Here is a 27,964-nt window from a genome sequence, read left to right as displayed (position 1 = left end):
TGTGTGGCTGAAATTCAAGAAAAACGTCCAACAATGAACCGCGTTGTAGAAGACCTTGAGAAAGCATTAGTAAGTCAATATATTATAATAATATTAATATCATGGGTATAAAAAAACGTACAATCTAGTCTACAGATTGATGTGTAGATTGCCTCTGAAAACATCTTGAAAAATTCTGTTAAACATTTGATACCAGATTTTCTCACTAATGTTTATTTTTTAATGTTATTGCTTAATGGAGGAGCAAACACAATGCCAAGATCATTCCGAACAAGTTGTGGACGGATTTGAACAGACACATGTCAATTTGGTAATACTCTTCTTCTACTTTTGTTTTTTTCTATCGTTTACTATTTAGGGTGCCAATTAATAATTAACTTGAACAAGTTTGTAATCCGAATATGTATACGCTACTCAGAGAACAAGATGAAATCAACCACGATATTACAATCTTACATTAAGATCTAACGGATATATGTAAGGATATTAGGACCCAAAACAACGCAAGTGATTCAACAAGATCACTCACCGATAGTAATTCTACAAGATTACTAACCCACTTAATGAACTAAAGATTATAAATGCAAGAAATGTAAATCAACACAAGAGATAACGTGGTTATATGCAATCGTTGTGATTGCTTTAGTCCACGGACCAACTAGAGAATGTATTTACTGAATATTTGTGGTGTTTTTACAATGAGTTACAAGAGGGTCTATTTATATAATGGTTTAAGGAGTAAGCTAAAAACAATTCCTTGAAGCTTCATGTGAGTTTCCTGACAGCTTCGTGGAAGCTACATGTGAGTTTCCTAACAACTTCGTGGAAGCTACATGTGAGTTTCCTAACAACTTCGTGGAAGCTTCGTGTGAGTTTCCTGGAATCTTCCCTCTAATTGTTTAAAGTTCTCCATATCTCCAACAATTTCTCACTTGGAGACTTTGAACAAACCCAACCTTCGTCAACCCAAAATATCAACGATCTAACCAAGAATGTCAAACCACCATTATACTGCCAAACTCCATTTGGGACACGCACACTCAACACATACTTCGGATGAGCAGACTTTCGATACAAGGTCTTCAACACTACTTGTTAGAATTGAAACATTAACTCTCTAATTCTCTAGTTGGGGTCTTCTCTTATCAATTCATTTGAAGACCAATTGAGGTAATGCAAAACCTCAATTTCTCTGTCGTAACAACCTTAGTAAACATATCAGCAGGATTCTTCGTACCAAGGATTTTCTCCAATAATAAAGTACCATCATTTATTTGTTGTCGAATAAAATGATACCTTATCTTGATGTGTTTCGTACGACTATGAAACACCGGATTCTTCCCAAGATGAACCGCACTTTGATTATCACAATTCAAGACGCAATAGTCTTGTCTTTTACCCAACTCACCTAAGAAGTTTTTCAACCAAACAAGCTCTTTAGAAGCTTCTGCAATAGCCATATATTCAGCTTCGGTGGTTGATAAAGCAACACTCTTTTGTAGTCGAGACATCCAAGTAACCGCCGTCTTCCCTATTGTGAAAACATAACCCGTAGTGCTTTTCCCCGAATCATCACATCCACCCAAATCAGCATCCGCATATCCCCTAAGTATGAGATTGTTTTTGGAGAAACACAATCCCATATTAGAAGTACCTTTCAAATAACGATGCAACCATTTGACCGCTTCCCAATGCTCTTTCCCCGGATTAGACATATAACGACTTACAACTCCCACTGCTTGAGCAATATCAGGTCTTGTACAAACCATGGCATACATAATACTACCCACGACCGATGCATATGGAACCTTTTCCATATCCGTTTTATCTTTTACCGTCTTTGGTGATTGACTTTTCGATAACTTAATCGTGCTACCCAAAGGCATAGAACGAGCCTTTGAATTCTCCATATTAAACCTCTCTACTACTTTCTCAATATATTTGGATTGAGACAAGTATAGAGTACCCTTCACACGATCACACACAATACTCATGCCAAGTATTTGCCTAGCACCACCAAGATCTTTCATCTCGAACTCATGAGAAAGTAATCCCTTCAACTTGTTGATTTCGGACATGTTGGAACCTGCAAGTAACATGTCATCAACATACAACAATAAGATTATGTAAGAAGACTTGAATTTCTTCAAGTAGCAACAGTGATCCGCTTCACATCTTAAGAAACCAATCTTCTTCATAAACTCGTCAAACTTCAAGTACCATTGCCGAGGTGCTTGCTTCAATCCATACAAACGTTTCTTTAGCTTACAAACCCACTTCTCTTTACCCTTTACCTCAAAGCCCTCAAGTTGCCTCATATAGATCTCTTCATCAAGGTTACCATGTAAGAATGCGGTCTTCACATCTAGTTGCTCAAGATGTAAGTCCTCGGATGTAACCATAGAAAGTACCAAACGAATAGTAGTCATCTTCACCATCGGTGAAAATATCTCTTGGTAGTCAACTCCTTTCTTTTGTTGAAAGCCTTTAACCACCAAACGAGCCTTGTACCTTTTATTGCCATCCAACTCATTCTTGATTCGATACACCCATTTACTTTGCAATGCCCTTTTATCATGAGGTAATTTCACTAGTGACCAAGTTTTATTCTTCTCAAGTGACCCCATCTCTTCTTTCATAGCAAGCTCCCATTGTATGGATTCTTTTGTCTTCCTTGCCTCAAAGTAACTTTCGGGTTCACCATTCTCGGTATAGAGCAAGTAGTTTGCTGATGGAGAATACCTAGGATTAGGTTTGGGCACTCTAGTCGAGCGTCTTAGTGTATGAGCAACCGAAATAGTTGGACCGGTTTCATTTGTGTCTTCCTCATCACTAGAACTCCCACTATGTTCGGAATCATCACCGCTTTCCGAACCATCCCCATCATTAGCATTTTCTGACGCCTCACCGTTAATTGGCAATTCATTGTTACCCGTACTCCCACTAGAACCTGCAAGATCATCAATAGAAACATCGTCAAAAGTAACATGATCCGGTTTAGAACTCCCCGTTTCCGGTTTGTCATAAATCAAATCTTCATCAAAGGTAACATCACGAGAACGAATCACTTTTCTAGCTACGTTATCCCAACAACGATAACCCATTTCATCCGACCCGTAGCCTACGAAAATACACTTCTTTGACTTAGCTTCAAGCTTGTCTCTATCCGCATCTTTGGTCTTCACATAAGCATTACACCCAAAGATCCTAAGGTGATTATAACTCATCTTCTTACCTTGCCATTCTTCCTCGAGAATTCGGAAACCCAACGGTGTTGAGGGTCCCCTATTTATCAAATAAGCCGCCGTATTTACCGCATCCGCCCAAAACATCTTAGGCAAACCGGCATGTAGTCTCATACTCTTAGCCCTTTCATTTAACGTACGATTCATACGTTCGGCGACCCCATTGTGTTACGGTGTCTCTGGTACCGTTTTCAACATTCTAATACCGAGCTTTGCACAATGGTCTTTAAACTCAAGACTACCATATTCCCCTCCATTATCCGACTTCAAGCACTTGACCTTCAAGTTAGTCTCATTTTCTACCATAGCTTTCCACTTCACAAAAGTATTAAATACATCGGATTTAGCTTTAAGAAAATAAACCCATACCTTTCAAGTGGAGTCATCAATGAAGGTGACATAATAGCGAGAACCTCCATGTGATTCTACATTCGTTGGACCAAATACATCCGTATGAACAAGCTCCAATTTCTCCAACTTAGGAGCATTTCCCGATTTCCCAAAAGTCACCTTCTTTTGCTTCCCATATACACATGGTTCGCAAAACCCAAGTTCTACCTTTTTCAAATCTGGAATTCTCCCACTCTAAACAAGCATCTTCATACCTTTCTTACTCATATGCCCAAGTCTTCGGTGCCATAGAGTTGATTCAGACTCAACATTAACCGTAACAACCACCGTGTCTTCATCAAACACTTCAACCATATAAAGAGTTCCCATTTTATGTCCACGAGCCACTACACAACTACCCTTAACCACCTTCCATTGGCGGTTTTCAAAAGTAACCGCGTTACCTTCATCATCTAATTGACCAACCGAAATAAGTTTCCTTTTTAATTTAGGAATGTACCTTACGTTTTTCAAGGTCCAATTAGAGCCAAGAGTAGTCTTCAATACATCTCCAATGCCCTCTATATTGAGTTGTTTGTTGTCGGCCAATCTCACCTTACCTTGATATGATCGAAAATTCTTCATCATGCTTTTGACATGAGTAGCATGAAACGAAGCTCCCGAATCCAAAATTCAAGACTCCATAGAATTTTCAACACTACATAAAAGTGCATCATCACTTTCATCTGCGGTCAAGTTCACACCTTTCGCCGGACCATTTTTACAATTCCTTTAAAAGTGTCCTTTTTGATTGCAACCCCAACAAACAGCTTCAATTATATCTTTCGATGGATACCTCTTCTTAGACTTCTTTCTACCCTTCTTCTCACTGCGTTCAAATTTCCTACCACGGTTGCCGGTACTTAACAAAGAACCGGATGTCGATTCTCCAGAATTTCTCCTACGAGTATCTTCACCAAGAATCAAATCCCTTATTGCTTCAAACGCTAGCTTAGTAGTTCCCGTAGAGCTACTAACCGCGGTAACCGTACCCGACCAACTTTCCGATAATGATGAAAGCAAGATTAGTGCCTTTAACTCATCATCAAACACAATATCTACCGATGCTAATCTCGATATGATGTTGTTGAACTCGTTGATATGATCCGTTGCACTCGTACTTCCTTCATCTTCGTATTGAACAATTTTCGCATGAGAAAAACCTTATTTGAAGCGGTAGGTTTCTCATACATGTTAGAGAGTGCTTTTAAGCAAGCAAACGTCGTCTTATCATTCACAACGTTGTATGCAACGTTCTTAGCAAGTGAAAGACGAATCACACCCAAAGCTTGGCGATCCAAAAGCGTCCAATCGGCATCGTTCATGTCTTCGGGTTTGGTCTCTAACAGAGGTTGATGTAGCTTCTTTTGATACAAGTAGTCTTCGATTTGTATCTTTCAAAAGCCGAAGTCTCTCCCATCGAAACGGTAGATTCTAAACTTTTCATCTGCCGCCATCGTTCCCTTAACAAAACCTTATGCTCTGATGCCAGTTGTAAGGATATTAGGACCCAAAACAACGCAAGTGATTCAACAAGATCACTCACCGATAGTAATTCTACAAGATTACTAACCCACTTAATGAACGAAAGATTATAAATGCAAGAAATGTAAATCGACACAAGAGATAACGTGGTTATATGCAATCGTTGTGATTGCTTTAGTCCACGGACCAACTAGAGAATGTATTTACTGAATATTTGTGGTGTGTTTACAATGAGTTACAAGAGGGTCTATTTATAGAATGATTTAAGGAGTAAGCTAAAAACAATTCCTTGAAGCTTCATGTGAGTTTCCTGACAGCTTCATGGAGGCTACATGTGAGTTTTCTGACAGCTTCGTGGAAGCTACATGTGAGTTTCCTAACAACTTCGTGGAAGCTTCGTGTGAGTTTCCTAGAATCTTCCCTCTAATTGTTTAAAGTTCTCCATATCTCCAACAATATAATCCTTGAACAGAAATATAGAACTACACACTATGAATCATTGATTAATTTGGTGAGAATTTACTAGAGAGAACACATTGTAGCATTGATACTACACATATCGTTCACATTGTATTCTCATAGCAACCCTTTAACTATGTAATTGACAACTCTGGCCCCTCACCTTTATCCAAAGCTGTTGGAGTGAAGAAGCTTAAACGAAAAACAAGAAACGGATGAAACTCGCGACCATGAGGTCCAGACTCGCGATCGCGAGCCTAGCGAAGATCAGTACTCGCGAGATGGAAAATGGAGTTCGTGACTGGAAGATGCCCTTGAAGTATATCTCGTGATCGCTAGAAAAAGGCTAGGAAGGCCTCACGATCGCGAAAAGGGATCTGACGGGCCAAAGTTTTCAAAACCGAGTTTTCTTGATCGTTAAGTTGTTTCTTGTTGAGTTTTGCCTATATAAACATCCTAATGTAACCCATACCATGTATCACGGATTCTATCAATAAAATCTCTAAAGTTTGGTTCGTGGATTAAAGTAATCAACTATTGATTACATATTACCACGTTAAATTATCACGTTCTTATTTTCTTTGTTATTGTCTTTGTTTGTCTTTGTGGGAAGAGTGATTTTATGGAAATCACTCATATTGTTGGGTCCTAAATTCTAACAATTGGTATCAAAAGCACAAGGTTACGAGTTTGGGAAGATGGCGGAAGACGAGAAATTTAGAATCCATAGATTTGATGGAAGAGACTTCGACTTTTGGAAGATGCAAATTGAAGATTACTTGTATCAAAAAAGCTACACCAACCCTTGTTGGAGATCAAACCCGAAGGCATGAGTGATGCCAATTGGTCTCTTTTGGATCACCAAGCTTTGGGTGTGATTCGTTTTTCACTCGCCAAGAACGTTGCTTACAACGTTGTGAATGAGAAGACAAATTTTGCATGTTTGAAGGCACTCTCCAACATGTATGAAAAACCTATCGACTCTAATAAAGTTTTTCTTATGCGATAATTGTTCAATAAGAAGACGGGGGAAGGTGCGAGTGCAACAGATCACATCAATGAGTTTAACAACATCTTATCGAGGCTTGAATAGGTAGAGATTAAGTTTGATGATGAACTAAAAGCACTAATCTTGCTTTCATCATTACCGGAAAGTTGGTCGGGTACGGTCACCGCGGTTAGTAGCTCCACGGAAACTACTAAGCTAGCGTTTGAAATTATTAGGGATTTGATTCTCGGTGAAGACACTCGTAGGAGAAACTCGAGGGAATCGTCATCCGGATCTTTGTTAAGTGCCGAAAAATGTGGTAGGAAAGTTGATCGTGGAGAAAAGAAGAGTACGGAGAAGTTTAAGAAGAGGTATCCACCAAAGGACCGGAGTAAAGCTATTTGTTGGGGTTGCAATCCAAAGGGGCACTTTCAAAGAAATTGCAAGAATCTTACGGCGAAAGGTGTCAACTTTACCGCGGAAGATACGGATGATGCACTTTTATGTAGTGTTGAAAATTCGGTGGAGTCTTTGATCTTGGATTCTGGAGCTTCGTTTCATGCCTCACCCACTAGGAGTTTTATGAAGAATTTTCGGTCGTATCAAGGTATGGTAAGATTGGCAAACAATAAAAGGCTTAAAATTGAAGGCATAGGAGATGTTGTATTGAAGACTACTCTTGGGTCTAATTGGACTTTGAAAGGCGCGGGGTTTATTCCTAAGTTAAAAAGAAAGCTTATCTCAGTTGGTCAATTTGATGAGGATGGTAACGCGGTTACTTTTGAAAACCGCCAATGGAAGGTAGTTACGGGTAGTTATGTCGTGGCTAGTGGACATAAAAGGGAAACACTTATATGTTTGAGGTGTTTGATGAAGACACGGTGGTTGCTACGGTTGATGTTGGAAGTGATTTTACTCTATGGCACCGAAGGCTCGGGCATATGAGTGTAAATGGTATGAAGATGCTTGTTTCGAGTGGGAGAATTCCAGATTTAAAGAAAGTGGAGCTTCGTTTTTGCGAACCATGTACTTATGGGAAGCAAAAGAAGGTGACGCTCGGGAAGTCGGGGAATGCTCCCAAGTTGGAGAAATTGGAGCTAGTTCATACGGATGTATTTGGTCCAACGAATGTGGAATCACATGGAGGTCCTCGCTATTATGTCACCTTCATTGACGACTCCACTCGAAAGGTATGTGTTTATTTTCTTAAAGATTAATCTGATGTATTTGCTACTTTTGTGAAGTGAAAAGCTACGGTAGAGAATTAAACTAACTTAAAGGTGAAGTGCTTAAAGTCGGATAATGGAAGAGAATATGGTAGTCTTGAGTTTAACGACCATTGTGCAAAGCTCGGTATTAAAATGTTAAAGACGGTACCGGAGACACCGCAACACAATGGGGTCGCCGAACGGATGAATCGTACGTTGAATGAAAGGGCTAAGAGTATGAGACTACATGCCGGTTTGCCTAAGATGTTTTGGGCAGATGCGGTTAATATGGTAGCTAATTTGATCAATAGGGGACCCTCATCACCATTAGGTTTCCGAATTCCCGAGGAAGAATGGAAAGGTAAGAAGGTGAGTTATGGTCATCTTAGAATCTTTGGGTGTAATGCATATGTTAAGACCAAGGATGCGGATAGAGACAAGCTTGAGGTTAAGTCAAAGAGGTCTACTTTCATTGGTTACGGTTCAGATGAGATGGGTTATCGATTTTGGGATAACGAGGCTAGAAAAGTGATTCGTTCTCGTGATGTTACCTTTGATGAAGATTTGGTTTATGGCAAACCGAAAACGGGGAGTCCTAAACCGGATTATATTACTTTTTACGATGTTATTGATGATTTTGCAGATTATAGTGGGAGTTCGGGTAATAATGAATTTTCGAAAAATGGTGAGGAGTCACAAAGTGCTAATGATGAAGATGGATCAGAAAGCGGTGATAGTTCCAAACATAGTAAGAGTTCTAATGATGAGGAGGATGCTAATGAAACCGATCTAACCATATCGGTTCTCCTATACTAAGATGCTCTACTAGAGTGCGTAAGCCTAATTCTAGATATTCTTCATCAACAAACACTTGCTCTATACCGAGAATGGTGAACCCGATAGTTACTTTGAGGCGAGAAAATTGAAAGAATCCATACAATGGAAACTTGCCATGAAAGAAGAGATGGGGTCACTTGAGAAGAATAAAACTTGACCACTAGTCAAATTACCTCATGATAAAATGGCATTGCAAAATAAATGGGTGTATCGAATCAAGAATGAGTTGGATGGCAAGAAAACGTACAAAGCTCGGTTGGTGGTCAAAGCCTTTCAACAAAAGGAAGGAGTTGATTACACCGAGATATTTTCACAGGTAGTTAAATGACTACTATTCGGTTGGTACTTTCTGTAGTTTCATCCGAGGAGTTACATATAAAACAATTAGATGTGAAGAGCGTTTTCTTACACGAAGATCTTAATGAAGAGATCTATATGAAGCAACCTGAGAGCTTTGAGGTAAAGGGTAAAGAGAAGTGGGTTTGTAAGCTAAAGAAGAGTTTGTATTGATTGAAGCAAGCACCTCGGCAATGGTACTTAAAGTTTGATGAGTTTATGAAAAATATTGATTTCTCAAGATGTGAAGCGAATCATTGTTGCTACTTGACGAAATTCAAGTCTTCTTATATCATATTATAATTGTATGTTGATGATATGTTACTTGTGGGTTCTAACATGTCCGAAATCAACAAGTTGAAGAGATTACTTTCCCATGAGTTCGAGAAGAAAGACCTTGGTGGTGCTAGGCAAATACTTGGATTGAGTATTGTGCGTGATCGTGTGAAAGAAACTCTATACTTGTCTCAATCCAAATACATTGAGAAAGTAGTAGAGAGGTTTACCATGGAGGATTCAAATGCTCGTATATGCTTTTGGGTAGCGCAATAAGGTTATTGAAAAGTCGCTCACCTAAAACGGGAGAAGACAAGGTGGGGATGGAAAGGTTCCATATGCATCAGACGTGGGTAGTGTTATATATGTCATGGTTTGTACGAGACATGATATTGCCCATTCGGTGGGAGTTGTGAGCCGTTATATGTCTAATCCGGGGGAAAAAGCATTGGGAAGTAGCCAAATGGTTGCATCCTTACTTGAAAGGTACTTCTAATACGGGATTTTGTTTCACTAAAATAATATCATACTTAGAGGTTATGCATATGCTAATTTGGGTGGATGTGATGATTCGGGGAAAAGCACTACGAGTTATGTGTTCACAATAGGGAAGACGACGATTAGTTTGATGTCTCGACTACAAAGGAGCGTTGCTTTATCAACAACATAGGTCAAATACATAGCTATTGCGGAAGCTACTAAAGAGCTTATCTGGTTGAAGAAATTCTTGGGTGACTTGGGTAAAAGACAAGACTATTGCGTCTTGTATTGTGATAATCAATGCGGTTCATCTTCGGAAGAATACGGTGTTTCATAGTAGTATGAAACACATCAAGTTGAGGTATCATTTTATTCAACAACATATAAAAGATGGTACTTAATATTGAAGAAAGTCCTTGGTTCAAAGAATCTCGCGGATATGTTGACTAAGGTGGTGACGACAGACAAGTTGAGGTTTTGCATTGCCTCAACCGGTCTTCTCATGAATTGATGAGAGAAGATGACATATGAAAGAGATAGAGAGATGATGGTTCGAGTCTAACAAGAAGTGTTGAAGACCTTGTATCGAAAGTCTACTCTTCCTACGTATGTGATGCGTGTGCGTGTCCCAAATGACGTTTTGGCGGTATGTATGGTGGTTTGACAATCTTGGTTAGTGTGGGGTTGACGAAGATTGAGTTTTGTTAAAGTCTCTTTCAAATGGGAGATTGTTGAAGGGAAGAAGCTTAAACCAAAAACAAGAAACAGATGAAACTCGCGACCGCAAGGTCCAGTCTCGCGATCGCGAGCCTAGTGAAGATAAGTACTCTCGAAATGGAAAATGGAGTTCGCGACTGGAAGATGCCCTCGAAGTATATCTCGATATCGGGAGAAAAAGGCTAGGAAGGCTTCGCGATCGTGAAGGGGGTCTGACGGGCCAAAGTTTCCAAAACCGAGTTTTCTTGGTTGTTAAGTTATTTCCTTGTTGAGTTTTGCGTATATAAACATCCTAATATAACTCATACCATGTATCACGAATTCTATCAATAAAATCTTTCTGAGTTTGGTCCGTGGATTAAAGTAATCAACTCTTGATTACATATAACCACGTTAAATTATCGTGTTCTTATTTTCTTTGTTATTTTCTTCGTTTGTCTTTGTGGGAAGAATGATTTTCTAGAAATCACTCATATTGTTAAGTCCTAAATCCTAACAAAAGCTACACGTACTTTAACCCTTGGTAAAAGTCCATACATCAACCACAACCATGTAAATCAAACCTACGCAAACCAAATTAAGGGGTTGTTCACTAATGGATTAATAAGCTTAATATTCTGCAAGTCTTATTCGGTCACCCATTTGGATATTTACTTGAGACTTATTTCTGAATGGAAGGCTGACATAAAGGATTATTGGTCAACTAGAAATTGGGTGTCCTCCCCTTTCAACCAAATCCTCTTCCAGTGATGCAGGCCATCACGCCACTAAAAATACATACCATCACGTCACGTTATAGGCGTTAATGTGGAGGCAATCTGTGAAAAAACCAGCTATGACGTTGCATTAATGGAGGTTTGAGGGGATGTCTGACGTGAGTAGTAAATACATTTTGAAGTAAAATGACTAAAGTATCCTTCCACTCAAATCTAAATGGCTTGAATTTACTTCCTCTTTCCTTTCAACCTGCTACTTCCCTTTACACACACACTAGTAAGTTAGATAACCCTAAAGGGTAGTTTGGTGATTGAGTCTTTGAAATCTCTAGTGAGAATCAGATTTAATCCTCATACTCTACAACATGGAACCTTCTTTTTTTTTTTTTTTTTTTTTTTAAATAGTAATTTAGCTCTGTACAATAGATAATTTTATAATTTGAAATTGCACACTAAGATATTTTAAGGTTGGACACAAAATATAATTAAATGCGTAAAGTTCAGTACTCTCAAACTAACGTTATGTGAAACCCGGACAATTCGATACACACTAGATATATTTCTAAGAGAATCCCAGAATGAAACCATACGCTTTTTACTACAACAATACACGATAAATTATTCTGATAATAATGTCAAATTCAAGAGAATAACTCATAGATTTATAATCCGTATCATCTTGAAAAATCCAGTATTAGTTAATGAGGAATTAGACATTACCGTTTCCTTATAAACGATCAAGTTAAAAACGAATGTCCAAAACACGTTTGTAGCATCACAATATATTTGTAACCATCAAAATTTAGGGTTGGGAGAGATTAAAATCTTTTATTGTTGTTGTGGGTGGTGGTGTAAGCGTGTAGTGGTGGGTGGTGGTGGTGGCAGAGTGTGTGGTGGTGGCGGAGTGTGTGGTGGTAGGTAGTGGTGTGTGGTGGTGGTGTGGTGTGTGTATTGGTAGGTGGTGGTGTGTGGTGGTGGGTGGGTGGTAGTGGCAGTGTGTGTGTGGTGGGTGATAGGTGGCGGTGTGTGTGGTGGTGTGTAGTGAGTGGTGGTGGTGGGTGGAGGTTGGTGGTGTGTGGTGAGAGGTCGTGGTTGGTGGTGTGGTGGTGTGTGGTGAGTGGTGGTGGTGGGTGGAGGCTGGTGGTTGGTGATGGGTGGTGGTGGTGATGGTGGGTGATACTTAGTACTGATGGGTAGTGATGGTGGTGGGCGGCGGTGGTGGTTGGTGATGGGTAGTGGTGGGTGGTAGTTGGTGGCTGGTGATGGTGGTGGTGGTGTGGCAGAATATAAAGTTTTATGTTTTAATATATAAGTTTTATTACTATTACTATCAAGATTACAACAATAATATTTTCTAGGTTAGTGGTAAAAACACGCGGAATTTATCCATGTGGTCGTGAGTTCGAATCCTCATGCTTGCTTCAATATTGTATTTTTCTTCATGTTTGGTGTAACTCTACTTGTTTAGCTCAACTTGTGTTTAATCATAAACGAACATACGAACTATTCGAGCCATATATGCTCGATTAACTCGTTCGATATTAAACGAGTTTTCGAGCGAGTCGAGCCGAATATTAACTTTTTCATACTCGAATCGTCAAATTAGTCGAACAATATTTGTTGTTCGAACTCGAATAGAGTTCGAACTCATTAAAGCTCGAACTCGAAATAAACGAGCTCGATAGCACAAAACTTTCAAGTTACTCAATAGCTGAACTCAAACTCTCAAGAGCTAATATTGGCCGTTTTGTTTACGCCCTTTTCAGATACCATTTGTAAATCTGAAACCATAATTCGAACACTTTTAATTGGAATGAAAAAGGTTCGTTTATTCTCAATTTAATATACTATACATATACAAAATATTCATTTCATTTCAATTTGGATCCCTACAATGCGTTTCGTACTATATATTAGTTCAGTTAATTAACTTTTCATTTTTTTTGCCATTGAGCTAGTGGTTGAGTAGCAAAAAGCCTCACAAGCCTATATCGGTGAAAAAACCAGTGCAGGTTCCAGTGACGTCTTTGGACATAGGCAAGATAGGCGATCGCCTAGGGCTCAAAAATTTTGAAGGGCCCAAAATTTTTACTATATATATATTTTGATACACATGTCTTGATAACTTTTTTCGTATTGATAAATTTTAATATTATATTTTTTTCTGTATATAAAATTTTAACGTGTACAAATGCCCAGTTTTATTTTCGCCTTGGGCCTTCGAATTGTTGAGACGCCCTGGCAGGTTCGAATCCTTGGAGGAGGTTTTCTTCAGGGTTCTGTTGTGATGACAAGATACATGTTGTATGTCACACGGTTTAACCCAAAGCACATCGGGTATGCATTGCACGATGGGGTGTGAGGAGTATTGCTAACGTGTGTGTGCGTGACATATGATCGTGAAGGTGGTTAACTCCCCCCGGATGATGCCAATAGTGCTGTTTAAAAAAAAAAAAAAAAAAAAAAAAAAAAAACTTTCATTTTTGGACACTATCAGTATAATAGCTCGATAGGAATCAACAAATTAAAATAGTATACAATTTCTTTTCAATTTTGTTTATATCCTTCTAGCAATGTATAAATTCAAAGACTAATTACCCATTATCACAATGTTGCAGGCAAATCTTTTTGGCCACCTTCGTATACCTCTCGGTGACATATTGTTGGCCACCAATAACTTTTCTAAGGGATACCGCGTTAGAGGTGACAGAAATTGTTACTATTATGGAGCAGAACTTGAACATTTTGATCAAGAAAAGTTTGGCTCCGTAATAGAGAAGAATACAAGTGAAATACCCAAGAAACGCTCCACCGTACTTATTAAACGCCTCCATGGAGAATACAATGATGGAAAATTCTTACTATATAATGAAATTGAAATGCTTACAACTTGTAGGCATCCTAACATAGTCACTCTTCTTGGATTTTGTGATGAGGATCTCGAGATGATCCTCGTTTTTGAGATTCCTATTCATGAACACCTTTATAAATATTTGTTGGACAAAGAGAAATGTATTATGCTTACATGGTCAAAACGTTTGAAAATATGCCTTGATGTTGCGTATGGATTGAGGTACCTACATCATGAGATGGAAGATCAAAAGATGATATCACATTGTGCAATTATGAGCACTGCAATTATTGTAGATGAGAATTTTGGGGCAAAAATAATTGATTTTGTTTACTCTGCATTCCTTCAATCGAATGAAAATGACATCCCTTTCGTTCAAGACTTTTTCAATAAGACATTTTTAAACCTGGATCCAGATTTTTGGAAGACAGGTAAATGTAAAAAAGAAACAGATGTATATAGCTTCGGAGTACTTATGTTTGAGATTGCATGTGGGAAGTTAGCCGATGATGATATTTACGCTAGGAGTGACGACAAAAGACTAGCATATGTAAAATGCTTCTACAATGGATCACTGAAGGAAATGCTAGACCCTATAATAATTGAAGAAAATCTTGAAAATAGTTTTACCTTGTTTAGGGGTCCCAACAAAAATTCTCTTGATGCATTTTTGAAAATTGCAGTTGAGTGTGTGGACATCACTCAAGACAAACGTCCAACAATGAAAGTTGTTGTAGAGGAACTCGAGAAAGCCTTATTATATCAGGTAAGTTAAGTCTTTGTGACACATATTTTTTTCTCATATAAGTATGAATATCTTTGAACTGTTGATATTCATATTATTAACAAAGAAAATGGTATTAAAGGAAATTTGTCACTCATTATCCTTAAAACTCGCCTAGCATTTAAATAATTGTAAATTAGTAAGATAGGACGTGGACTTAAAAGAAAATCAATGAACATAGAACGTGGGCTTACATGAGAGATTACTAAATTTACGATTGCATCCTTTTAAGTTATTTATTTAAATATTATATTTATATTTATATATTTATTATAGTAAAGATTTAAATTAAAAGTGTTGGTGCATGTAATCCCTAGTTGTAGTTGAACTATCGTTTAAAACATTTGGTCATGTAATAACGTTCTCTTGTAACTATTGATTATATATGTGTGTGAGAGAGCTTTATTATTTGTTTAAATCAATAAATTAAACTGCATACACAGTCGACCGTGTGTGTCCACACACACGACCGACTGTGTGACACAGTCGACTGAGTGTCTCAACACACACGACCGACGGTGTCTGGGTTGCAGTATATATACGGGTGAAAACCTCTTGAACGAGGTTACTCATCCCACAAACCCTAATCGTCTACTTTTCATCTCAGTTAATCCTAATACCTAATACCACCGAATTACTACGTTTAGGAGTCGATCTAATCTAGTTTCAACCCTAGTTTCGACCAATTCGATCCCGATACAACTCAATTCGCGGTTTAACATTGCTTTAGTGATTTCCGCCACTAGAACGATTTGCAAGCGACCTAAGATCTCTAGAAACGTCGTCTACAAAAAAGCTATTAAGTTTTCAGTTTTTAAATTCAAATAATATGTAGTCCAAAATAATTCTAACTCTATTCTCGAAGTCAGAATATTCTTTCATGGTTGCTCCTTATATACATAGTCAAATGTTCAAATCAACACTACAAAGCAAACATACTGGTATGACCAGGACCAGAAATCAATTTGAATTTTAATCTTGACATGTTGGTGTTTTTTAACTACAAAAATTATGTGAGCTTTTAGATCTTCTCTTGTTATAATGCATGTATAATATATATTTAATTTAATTGGAGTCATTTTTTACAGGTAAACCATAAAGACCCCCTCAGAATTTCACTTGAAGATATACAGTTAGCCACTGAAAACTTTCATAAGAAACACCATGTCGGTCAAGGAGGGTTTGAGACGGTTTATAAAGGAAAACTTTCACATAGTGATCATACAATTGTTGCAAAGTTATTGGATGTAAAGGGTGGTCAGGGGGAAAAACAATTTCAGAATGAGCTTCAAATTCTTTTCAAGTATAAACACATGAACATCATCGGTCTTGTAGGCTATTGCGATGAAAAAGATGAAAAAGTCATTGTTTATGAGTATGCATCGGGAGGAAGTCTTGATAGGCATTAGAACAAAGCTCGTCTTACTTGGGTGAAACGACTTAAAATATGCATTGAAGTTGCGACCGCATTGGATTTCCTTCATAGAGGAGTCGGAAAACAAGCAACAGTGATACATAGGGACATCAAAACCGAGAACATTCTGCTAACGGGTGAAGGGAATGCAAAACTTGCTGATTTTGGGCTTTCGTTAATAAGTGCAATAAATAAAGAAACTGATTACGTGATCGATGGAGAGTGCGGCACACCGGGCTACGTGGACCCACTTTACGTGCAATCGAGTTTCTTAACCAAAGAGTCTGATATATATTCGTTTGGTGTCGTTTTATTTGAGATCTTAAGTGGAAGATCAACATATTTGATCCGCGAACAAGAAGGTGTGTATCTACCGGTTTTTGTTAAGGACCAATTTAAAAAAGGAATACAAGATGAAGTTGTGTTTGGGGAAATAAAAACAGAGATCAAGCCGGAAGCATTGAGTACATTTCAAACAATTGCTTACCGGTGCTTAAATGTGAATAGAGAAGAACGACCAAAAGCAAAAGAAGTCTTGGAACAACTTAACAAGGCATTGGATTTACAAGTAAGTTATTATAGTTTTTACCCGGGCATGGCTTTATAATTCCTTTTCTATTTTACGTGAAATATCTGTTCCTCGACTTTATAACATAACATATTAAGCTTATGATATGCTATATATTATTAATTTATAATATCAGATTACATTAATTTCTGTTATCTATCAAATCACCAAAGATACATCAATAGATTTTTTAAGAGAAGTTCCCCCTCTTGAATCAATAATCGGATGATAATTTTGATTTACATGCAGATGTCCCGAGGTGATGGAGCTTCCACCGAAACAAGTACGTCGAATCAATCGCAAGATCAAAAGTCAAATATTGTCACTTGATACAGATTGCAGGGATGGAGGTTATTTTGTGGAAAGTTACCTCGGATCATGAACTTAAACATGTGTGTATTTTTTAAGATTTGAAACTTGTAAGTTATTAAGCAACTTTGATGGGCCTTATAAGAAGAATTATTGTTTCATTAAATAATGGTCTGACATCTTGTGTTTTCTGTTGTACTGGCATGGTTTATGTATCTTATATGAAACCAAAATGGAAACAGTGTAGATCTTGTTCAAAGATATAATTTTGATGAATTTGTTACTGTGAAACTGATGATGCTGATTCTGTTGGCGTAAATGTATATGATCTCCAACATCTTACTTAATTTGAACCTCTTTGTATAGTGAACCAGATGTTACATTTTGCAAAATAGAACCTTAACAGATGGTAAAAGGAGATCATTAAACTCGCTATATTATAATTTGTAATAATTATAATCACACACCGTTTCAACCGAAGATCTTGGGTTGTTGGAGGTCAACCAAAATGGTTTACAACCCGATCAACGACAGTCGTGTAACTTTTGGTCCAATTTATGAATGGTAATCAAAGTTCGGTACCACCTCGACAGAACAAGTATCACAGACGTAACGGCGGAAACAATCAAAACGAAGGCCGTTTTCCAACCGTGGCCATAATCACATATACTAAAAGTAGGTATTTATCTAATAGTAACCCCAAAGTCTACATTACAGGAGCATCAAAGAACCAAAAAAGCAACTTCTAAAGATCAAAAACTAGCCAAAAAAAACCCAAAAGGAACAATCTTTCAAGAACTACTCTTGGTTAAGTTAATCACATATAAACCTAAACGAGATTCACTGCAATTCGATGCGGTCAAGACTATCTGATACCATACGCATCTTTGGTCGAACCTCAGGGTCAAGTTCGGTGCAATTAAGCGCAATATGAAACGCAGCCAACACTTGTTTCTTGGCATGAACTTCTTGCAAAAGTACTGGGTCATAACCTCGGACAATGGCCTTTCTTCTCGAAACACCTTTCTTACAAAACTCTCTAGCCCCTTCCCATTATTATCTAGCCCGTCACCATCAGGAGCCCGGCCCCTTAACATTTCCATCAACACAATCCCAAAAGAATAGACATCACATTTTGGGCCAAGTTTTTGGCCCGATATCCGCACCTCTGGGGCCACATAGTGCACATTTGATGACGATGAAGATGATGAGCTTTTTGAGCTCGTGATTGTTAATTGGCTAGAATTATTAAGCTTTCGAGATGTCGATTTTGAGATGGTTGATGACACTAGACGGTTGAGCCCGAAACCAGATATGAAAGGCTGAAAATCGTCATCAAGAAGGATTTTTGATGATTTTATATTTCCGTGAATATGTTTTCGAGGGCTGCATTCGTGTATATGGGCTAGACCTCTTGCAGTCCCTTGAGCAATCTTTAACCTTGAGGCCCATGATAACGGTAGCAACGGGTTTGCTGGCCCACCTATATCTTACAAAAAAAGCCAAACAAACAATCAGTACAAATTGGAATTTGAGGCATAAAAACATTATACAAGTGTCATTTTATAGGGTACAGCTCACTATATCACTAGATTTAAAAACAAATGTGTTTGAGAAAATAAAAACAGAGATCGTGCCGGAAGCACTGACTGCATTTTACACGATTGCCTACCAGTGCTTAAATGAGAAAAGAGAAGAACGTCCAACAACAAAAGAAGTCTTGGAACATCTTAATAAGGCATTGGAATTACAAGTAAGTTAGTTCTGACTTTCTTGTTCCTTTATACTCAAAAGTTAGATTTCTTTTTACTCATTAAAACTAGATTTTATAAGATCATATTACATTAGTTTCAATCATTTATTGAATTACTCAAGATACATCAGCAGTTAGATAACTGGGATAATTTCTACCTCTTTAATGTGTTTGAGAAGTATCTAATTTACTTGTAGATTATTGTTAGTCTATATATATTGTATTTATATTTGTATTGGGCTTGCCCTTTTAGTTGTATGTTTATATTGGGTTATGTTATTGTAAAGCCCACATCTTTGTATATTTATTGATTGATTGGGAATGGAAATCATCATTGGAAAATAATATGGTAATCAGAGCCTAACGATTTGCTTCTGATTTCCTTCCCATATTTTCGTATCTTTTCCTTCTCCATTCTTCTTCTCCCCTCTGCAACCCTAAACCGCCACAACCCTTCTTTCATGGCAGGAGACAAAGAGCTCTCTGTTTCAAACAACTTTGGTGTTAACTACGACTCATGGCGTGAATTGTTTGAAACCCATTGCATGACATTTGATCTCACAGGTCACCTTGATGGCTCGAGCAAAGCTGCTGGTCCTGATGACAAAACTTGGATGAAAACCGATTCTCTCATCAAGTTATGGATATACGGCACCCTCACCAAACCTTTACTTCAATCTGTTGTTAAACGGAAGTACTAAGTTATGGACCCATATTGAGAACTTGTTCCGCAACAACAAAGAGAGTCGAGCACTTGAACTCGAAAACGAGCTTCGAACCATTGTTCTCGGTGATAACTCTATAACAGAATACTGTCGTCGTCTACAAACGTTCTCTGATTTACTCGAGAACATAGATTCCCCTCTTAATGATAAGACTTTGGTTACCTACATGGTGAATGGCCTCCCGGAAAAGTTCGAGCATACCGCCGAGATAATCACTTGTAAGGAACCTTTTCCGACGTTCTTACAAGTTCGTTCCATGCTTCTACTTGCCGAGAAACGTCTCAATAATCGAAGAACCCTAATATCTAAACCCTAATATCTTCAATCACATCCGCTAAATAACTGAATTAACTTCGTTATCCTTTCAGAAATCCTAACCATATAACCGGAACACTTGCGCCTTGTGATTGATACAATTTTATCCGTTCTTCATTCAGTTTCCGATCCAATTGTTGCTGCGAAAGCTGATGAGGTTGATTTCGTTGGTATAAATGTATGTGATCTGCTTGTATTTTCGTATATACAGTCGTATAAACGGTTGATTCCTAAAGGTCATAAGGATTCTGCTGATGGCAGATGTTTGGCTTCTACTTCTGCTTTTGATGGATTCTTATATGCACTTACGCCTTTACAGGTTGTTTAATCGAAACCGATCAGATTCGTTTATATCCGTATATATATATATATATATATATATATATATATATATATATATATATATGTGTGTGTGTGTGTGTGTGTGTGTGTGTGTGTGTGTTTGTGTTGGGGTGCAAACCTATTCCACATAGGAGGGAGACAAAAACAAATGTATGTATATAAGTCTAAGGGGAAGTCCCTCTAATACCAATTGGTTTTAGAAAAGGATAGACTCTTGGGCTTATATTGTAGGACATTGTGTTTGGGCTATGCGATCTTACAACTGGTATCAGAGCTCAAGGTTTCGTTAAGGGAACGATGGCAGAAGACGGAAAGTTTAGAATCGACCGTTTCGATGGGAGAGACTTCGGCTTTTGGAAGATGCAAATCGAAGACTACTTGTATCAAAAGAATTCTAAGAAGAGGTATCCATCGAAAGATAGAAGTGAAGCTGTTTGTTGGGGTTGTAATCAAAAAGGACACTTTCAAAGGAATTGAAAAAATGGTCCGGCGAAGGGTGTGAACTTGACCGAGGAAGAAAGTGATGATGCACTTTTATGTAGTGTTGAAAATTCTATGGAGTCTTGGATTTTGGATTCGGGAGCTTCGTTTCATGCTACTCATGTCAAAAGCATGATGAAGAATTTTCGTTCATATTAAGGCAAGGTAAGATTGGCGGACGACAAACAACTCAATATAGAGGGCATTGGAGATGTTGTATTGAAGACTACTCTTGGCTCTAATTGGACCTTGAAAAATGTAAGGTACATTCCTAAATTAAAAAGGAAACTTATTTCGGTTGGTCAATTAGATGATGAAGGTAACGTGGTTACTTTTGAAAACTGCCAATGAAAGGTGGTTAAAGGTAGTTGTGTAGTGGCTCGTGGACATAAAAGGGGAACTCTTTATATGGTTGGAGTGTTTGATGAAGACACGGTAGTTGCTACAGTTAATGTTGAGTCCGAATCAACTCTATGGCACCGAAGACTCGGGCATATGAGTGAGAAGGGTATGAAGATGCTTGTTTCGAGTGGGAGAATTCCGGATTTGAAAAAGGTAGAACTTGGGTTTTGCGAACCATGTGTATATGGGAAGCAAAAGAAGGTGACTTTTGGAAAATCAGGGAATGCACCTAAGTTAGAGAAATTGGAGCTCGTTCATACGGATGTGTCTGGTCCAACCAATGTAGAATCACATGGAGGTTCTCGCTATTATGTCACCTTCATTGACGACTCCACTCGAAAGGTATGAGTTTATTTTCTTAAAGCTAAATCCGATGTATTTAATACTTTTGTGAAGTGGAAAGCTATGGTAGAAAATGAGACTAACTTGAAGGTCAAGTGCTTGAAGTCGGATAATGGAGGGGAATATGGCAGTCTTGAGTTTAAAGACCATTGTGTAATGCTCGGTATTAGAATATTGAAAACGGTACCGGAGATACCGCAACACAATGGGGTCGCCGAACGTATGAATCGTACGTTAAATGAAAGGGCTAAGAGTATGAGACTACATGTCGATTTGCCTAAAATGTTTTGGGCGAATGCGGTTAACACGGCGGCTTATTTGATAAATATGGGACCCTCAACACCGTTGGGTTTCCGAATTCCCGAGGAAGAATGGCAAGGTAAGAAGGTGAGTTATGGTCACCTTAGGATCTTTGGGTGTAATGCATATATGAAGACCAAAGATGCAGATAAAGACAAGCTTGAAGCTAAGTCAAAGAAGTGTATTTTCATAGGCTATGGGTCGAATGATGTAACGACCCGACCAAAACCCTTATTGACGGCGCCGTTAACTTAGGTCCCGTTGCGTGGTCGTAGTCCCTATATGAGACTCGTTTGACCAAAATTATGTCGCATTCATTTGAAAGGTACAAAGTTTAGTTTAACAAACGGATCGACAATAAGTTTAAGTTTACAAAGTTATAAAGTATGAATGAAATAACTTGCGACATAATTAGTTTGAAACCACAGTTGCTATAAATAGCGTAAGTATGTAAACAAAAGTTTGAATCCAAAAGTGCTATCACTAACGTATGTATGTGTGTATCTTGACTCCAAGCAAATAATCAGAGTGTATGCATGTATGCTTGACCCCAAGCAAGTATGAGTGTACGCGGAAGCATGTATCAAATAGCCAAGTATGAACCTGAGAAACATAGAAGAATCTGTCAACGCAAAAACGTTGGTGAAATCATAGATGTATTTGTAAACGTTGTTTTTGAACCACAAGATTTAGTATTCCCATAGTTGATTATCAAAATCGTTTGCATTCCAAAAGTATTGTTCGCGAGCACCCAATTATCAAGACTTAACGTTTCCTTCCACCGAACCCCATCACAATAGTGTTAGAACATACACTGTTTCTCGAAAATATATTTCATCCGTAGACGGTAGCGAACCGTCCGTAATGAGGGTTTGTCAAACCCGTATGGCCACACAATATAAGTTCTCGCTTACACCCTGCAAGTGTAACTAATGATAATCGAATTGAGGATTTTTGTTCTAACTCGCTGTGGAATGTTTGTTTTCCTTGTACTTGTGTTCAAAGTATAAAAGTAAGTAGTACAAAATGTAACAAAGTATATTTCTCAGCCCACAATTTAAAAGTATAAAAAGTTGTTGAAAAGGTGGGACTATGATCTCACCTCGAGTGCACGAGTATAAAGTACTTCACAAAGTAACGTATGCATGAAAGTTGCTTAGCCTTGACCTAAACAAGTAAGTTGTATCAATTAACCGGTTACGACACAAGGTCGGGCGAAATGTGTTCAATTAGTCCTATGGCTCGTTACGACTCGATTAAGTATAGCATGTGAATCACGTTGTCAAGTTTCATACAAGAAACAAGTATAAAAGCATGTTAGAATGATTGTATAAAAGTTTGGTTAAGTTTGACTAAAAGTCAAACTTGGTCAAAGTCAACGAAAAAGTCAACGCGTTCGGGTCGGGTCCCGAACTATTTTTCTATGCTAAATATTCATATACAAGTATATTAAAACAAGTTTCATGTGAATCGGAGGTCGATAGCTAGTCAAACATTTCGCGTGAAATGCGCCAAACAAGGCAGAATCTGGCCAGGCCAATCCGCGCGCCGCGCGGGGATGGGGCGCGCCGCGCCACCATCTGGGCAGAGATTTCTGGTCAGTTTTTCAAAGTATGCACGAACCAAACATCAAACATTCACCATTTATGATCCGCAAACAACCAAAACATGTATCTTATATCCTCGGAAAGGTATTTTGACGAGCAATACAACTAACCACATATCATCAAACAAAAACATCATTTACAATAACCGAAAACTCGTCAATTGATCAAGAAAAGTTTATTTTCAAAGTTTCAAGTTCGTAAAACGTATTTTATGATTCGGGAATCCAATTTACACATACGATATGCCGTTTCGAAGGTAATGAAGCATACATTACTACTAAACACTAACAATTAACATTTCATGGCATTCAAGCATCAAAAGTTCATGTCAAGAACTATCAAACCCTAGTCAAACATTACAAAATCATTAATCGGGTTTTTGAAGTTTTCTTAATCAACCTACACATCAAAATGTGGCTAATGATACTAGTAACACAATTAAAACATGCACTTTAACAATCTAACAACATTAACTCATCCAAAATCAAGGATTAAGCAAACCCATTTCAAAAACTCAAACTAGTTACTCCAAACCACAAATCGAGCAAACAAAACATATATTCATGTTACACACGAGCCATAGACACTAACTAACACAATTTCAAGTCAAAAACACGAATTTATAGAAATCTAGAGTTTTTAGAAAGTTACCCAAACGAGATGAAGTTGGTATCAAATTGTAGAGGATGAAGAGAGGATTCCAAATATGTAATTTGTTTTGTCGTAAGCCTCCTAGATCGAATTTAGATGATGAATGATTGAATTGGGTGTTTGTGTGTGTGTTCTTGCTAGAGAGAAAGAGAGAGAGATGGAGGGGATTGAATGGTGGTGATTGGGGTGGACTAGTTGACCTAGTCAACTAGTTTGCCCCGTGTCAATTTTAGTCCCTCGAGTTTAGAAGCGGGTGCGGGATTTAACCGATCGAATATTTTTAAAACGCTCGAGTAAACGGGTGATGTCAAAATTAAATAGCGGAAATATAATGAACGTTACTCACGGAAACTATTAATTTAAATACGAAAGATTATGTTTTAAAAAAAAAAAAACGGTGTTAAAATTAAATTTAACGGAAAAACGCGGGATGTTACATTATCCACACCTCAAAAGAAATTTCGTCCCGAAATTTAGTTGGAAGTAGTAGTTGTTGAATCTTCCTCGAGATCTTGCGTTGTAAATTCTACGAATAAGTGAAGGTACGTCCTTGAGTATTTCCACGAATTTTGACGGTCGGGATCATATGTTGTTTTAAGGTTTGGCTTCCATGATTCATGGTTTCAACCGGTCCTCCTAGGAAGTGAGGGTTATCGTCGATAGTGAGTTCATCAAAGGAGGTAACAAGTTCTCGTTTCGCAAAACACGTCTTTGAGTTGATGCATCGAATGTAGGATAAACGGAGACCCAAAATGAGTCGGAAAAGTCTAAACGGCTAGCGACGGGTCCAAAACACCCCAAGAATTTAAAGGATCAAAATATCGCGGATTTAGCTTCCTACGTTTTCCCGAAACGGATTGCACCTTTCCAAGGTGCGACTCTTAACGTGACGTGGTTTTCCCACGTGGAATTTGAAATGTTTACGTCTAACATCGGCGTAGCTCTTGGTGATTACGAGTCGCGTAGGGTTTTACCTGAATATGAATAAATTTTCTCGGTTGCTCATGAATAACCTCGGCCCCGGTGAATTGATCATCGTTTACTTGGTTCGACAAAGGAGAATGACGTTTCCGGTCACATGTGGTTTCAAAAGGAGTGACGTTAAAACTCGAATGAAAATCATTGTAGTACGAGGATTCGGTTTAAGGAAAATACTTTTCTCAAGTAAATTTGAAGTTGGTAATACAAACTTGTATTATGGTTTCCAAGGTTTAAATCGCATGTTTGTTCGGTCCGTCGGGTTGTGGATGGTACGCGGTACTCATGTCTAAATGCGGTCCCGAGGCTTTTTGTAAGGTACTCCAAAATCTAGAAGTGAAACGAGGATCTCGATCCGAAACGGGGTACATTTCCCTAAGGCATATTGAACAAGTTTGCTAGGAATTGAAAACGTTAGCTAGGACAAGTTTCTCAAGAAAATTCGCGTCGCGGAAGATTTATCGGTTTCCAAAAACGTTCGTCGGGGCAAGTTCTTATCGGGTTTTTGAAAACGATTGTTAGGACTATTCACCCTCGCGGCGAATACTTGTATGACGTGAAGAGTCGCTCTCCATTGAGAATTTAGAATAAGGACCTCCTGAACTGGAAGTACGAGGGTGATGCAAGAGAAGTTCCCGCCCCGATGTGAGCATAACGAGTAAATTGTAGTTAGTCAATAAGACTGCGCGAGGACGAGCTAGTATACCCGTGTGACATACGGTTGAAGTCGAATGGAATCGGTAATTCATTCGGAAGCATAAATATAATTTGACAATAATTGAAGGTGTGTCCCCGGTATGGTTGTTATAAATATTCTCGGAGTTTTCGGATGTCCAAACCTGAAAGGATGAAGTCATGTACATGGCACATGGTGGTGTTTAGGTTGATCGAGTCTAACCACCATCACGCGTCACTAGAACTTTGGTATGTCTTACCGTAATATAACTACGTTGATCGAGTGTAGTTATATTATGCTAACTCATACCTCCATTCCCACATCACTCCATAGATTCAAGTTCGTGTAATCGTGAAGTTTAAAATAAACAAAGTGTAACAACGTCTCTAACGTGACTCGTATTGAATCGAAAGAATTAGTGCAACTATAAAGAAGCATTCCCCGAGGGAAGTGTATAAATGATTGTTCACGGCAATGTGGTTCGAGTCAGACAATAAGGTATTCAGGTATGAAAAGAGTAACGAGTCATGATAACGAGTAGCACGCAACCGTAGTGATAAATGTTGATGACGATACTCACCTAGAGTAGTGATGGTAGTAACACCAAAAAGTAGATAGTAAGAAACACCAGTGGGAAACCGAGAGTAAGTTGAAACGGTGGCGAATCATAATCTAGGAGACAGGGTTCCCGGACAAGTGTGACCAATGAAGTCGTTGTCATCCTTACGCGCATGAATCTTGAATTTACGTGTATTACCAGAAAGTGGCGGAATACGAGTTCGTATAATGAAGGTTGGGTACCATTAAAAAGTTTGCCTAAGAATGATTCAAGTATAATGCACAAGTAGTCAAGTAAGTGCTATCTATAACAAATGTATGTCAGAATGCAATGGCTAACTATCCGGTTGTAGTCTAGACTCACTAATGCGTCCTAACGACTCTGTTAGACACACTAATGCACGTCCTAGTTCCCTACAACCAACGCTATGATACCACTTGTAACGACCCGACCAAAACCGTTATTGACGGCGCCGTTAACTTAGGTCCCGTTGCGTGGTCGTAGTCCCTATATGAGACTCGTTTGACCAAAATTATGTCGCATTCATTTGAAAGGTACAAAGTTTAGTTTAACAAACGGATCGACAATAAGTTTAAGTTTACAAAGTTATAAAGTATGAATGAAATAACTTGCGACATAATTAGTTTGAAACCACAGTTGCTATAAATAGCGTAAGTATGTAAACAAAAGTTTGAATCTAAAAGTGCTATCACTAACGTATGTATGTGTGTATCTTGACTCCAAGCAAATAATCAGAGTGTATGCATGTATGCTTGACCCCAAGCAAGTATGAGTGTACGCGGAAGCATGTATCAAATAGCCAAGTATGAACCTGAGAAACATAGAAGAATCTGTCAACGCAAAAACGTTGGTGAAATCATAGATGTATTTGTAAACGTTGTTTTTGAACCACAAGATTTAGTATTCCCATAGTTGATTATTAAAATCGTTTGCATTCCAAAAGTATTGTTCGCGAGCACCCAATTATCAAGACTTAACGTTTCCTTCCATCGAACCCCATCACAATAGTGTTAGAACATACACTGTTTCTTGAAAATATATTTCATCCGTAGACGGTAGCGAACCGTCCGTAATGAGGGTTTGTCAAACCCGTATGGCCACACAATATAAGTTCTCGCTTACACCCTGCAAGTGTAACTAATGATAATCGAATTGAGGATTTTTGTTCTAACTCGCTGTGGAATGTTTATTTTCCTTGTACTTGTGTTCAAAGTATAAAAGTAAGTAGTACAAAATGTAACAAAGTATATTTCTCAGCCCACAATTTAAAAGTATAAAAAGTTGTTGAAAAGGTGGGACTATGATCTCACCTCGAGTGCACGAGTATAAAGTACTTCACAAAGTAACGTATGCATGAAAGTTGCTTAGCCTTGACCTAAACAAGTAAGTTGTATCAATTAACCGGTTACGACACAAGGTCGGGCAAAATGTGTTCAATTAGTCCTATGGCTCGTTACGACTCGATTAAGTATAGCATGTGAATCACGTTGTCAAGTTTCATACAAGAAACAAGTATAAAAGCATGTTAGAATGATTGTATAAAAGTTTGGTTAAGTTTGACTAAAAGTCAAACTTGGTCAAAGTCAACGAAAAAGTCAACGCGTTCGGGTCGGGTCCCGAACTATTTTTCTATGCTAAATATTCATATACAAGTATATTAAAACAAGTTTCATGTGAATCGGAGGTCGATAGCTAGTCAAACATTTCGCGTGAAATGCGCCAAACAAGGCAGAATCTGGCCAGGCCAATC

General features: G+C 38.3%; 1 protein-coding gene and 1 pseudogene across 1 annotated transcript; one reads left to right on the top strand and one right to left on the bottom strand.

Annotated features, from left to right (window-relative positions):
* Positions 1-8,796: 8,796 nt before the first annotated feature.
* On the top strand, positions 8,797-17,084 carry LOC139874354 (uncharacterized). Its single transcript, XM_071861796.1, has 7 exons — positions 8,797-8,928; positions 10,442-10,669; positions 13,096-13,149; positions 13,756-14,754; positions 15,861-16,174; positions 16,259-16,754; positions 17,004-17,084. The coding sequence occupies exons 1-7, from the start codon at positions 8,797-8,799 to the stop codon at positions 17,082-17,084; spliced, it is 2,304 nt and encodes a 767-aa protein (XP_071717897.1).
* Positions 17,085-17,903: 819 nt separating this feature from the next.
* On the bottom strand, positions 17,904-19,279 carry LOC139874353 (receptor protein kinase-like protein ZAR1; annotated as a pseudogene).
* Positions 19,280-27,964: the final 8,685 nt, after the last annotated feature.

The sequence above is a fragment of the Rutidosis leptorrhynchoides genome, chromosome 11 (genome assembly GCF_046630445.1).
Source record: "Rutidosis leptorrhynchoides isolate AG116_Rl617_1_P2 chromosome 11, CSIRO_AGI_Rlap_v1, whole genome shotgun sequence".
Lineage (NCBI taxonomy): Eukaryota > Viridiplantae > Streptophyta > Magnoliopsida > Asterales > Asteraceae > Rutidosis > Rutidosis leptorrhynchoides.
The sequence above is the reverse complement of the archived record's forward strand: the minus strand, read 5'-3'. Positions and strand labels throughout refer to the sequence as shown.

Bases quoted from the DNA above. Each gene is read 5' to 3' on its own strand.
- LOC139874354 (XM_071861796.1), top strand. From the start codon at position 8,797: ATGGCATTGCAAAATAAATGGGTGTATCGAATCAAGAATGAGTTGGAT. The intron at 13,150-13,755 runs GTTCCAGTGACG...ACAATGTTGCAG, and splicing joins CGGTGAAAAAACCAGTGCAG to GCAAATCTTTTTGGCCACCT. The intron at 14,755-15,860 runs GTAAGTTAAGTC...CATTTTTTACAG, and splicing joins AGAAAGCCTTATTATATCAG to GTAAACCATAAAGACCCCCT.